We start from the raw sequence: 273 nt of genomic DNA, 5'->3' as shown, positions 1-273 counted from the left end.
CAGCCGCGGAACTCCCGTTCTCTCCTGTTCCCTGCCTCTGGACGGTTGGTTTCCTGCGGGTGGGAACCTCGCAGCGCTGTTTCACATCTTTGTCCTTTCCCCCTCAGGCTGAGGACCTGGTGGCAAACTTTTTCCCAAAGAAGCTGTTAGAACTCGATGGGTTCCTCAAGGTAAGATACGTGTTGTTCTCTCTATCCCCTTTCACCCGCAGGCTGAGCGCTGACAGCACCGTGGCAGGGCCTGCCCCCCTGTCCGGGGGCTTTTTCACCTCGC

At 58.6% G+C, this 273-nt stretch overlaps 1 protein-coding gene across 1 annotated transcript in view; it reads left to right on the top strand.

Annotated features, from left to right (window-relative positions):
* Positions 1-107: 107 nt before the first annotated feature.
* The window catches only part of PSME3 (proteasome (prosome, macropain) activator subunit 3 (PA28 gamma; Ki)), a gene marked incomplete at its 5' end in the record, with an annotated part of 3,798 nt that continues 3,632 nt past the window's right edge, over positions 108-273 (top strand). The window contains one exon of the mRNA XM_010021989.1: positions 108-170. Coding sequence (XP_010020291.1) covers positions 108-170 — 63 coding nt within the window. The remainder of the gene's footprint in view (positions 171-273) is intronic.

Source organism: Nestor notabilis, unplaced genomic scaffold (assembly GCF_000696875.1).
Source record: "Nestor notabilis isolate BGI_N333 unplaced genomic scaffold, ASM69687v1 scaffold29290, whole genome shotgun sequence".
In the NCBI taxonomy this organism is placed as follows: Eukaryota; Metazoa; Chordata; class Aves; order Psittaciformes; family Psittacidae; genus Nestor; species Nestor notabilis.
This window is presented reverse-complemented; position numbering and strand designations above follow the sequence as displayed.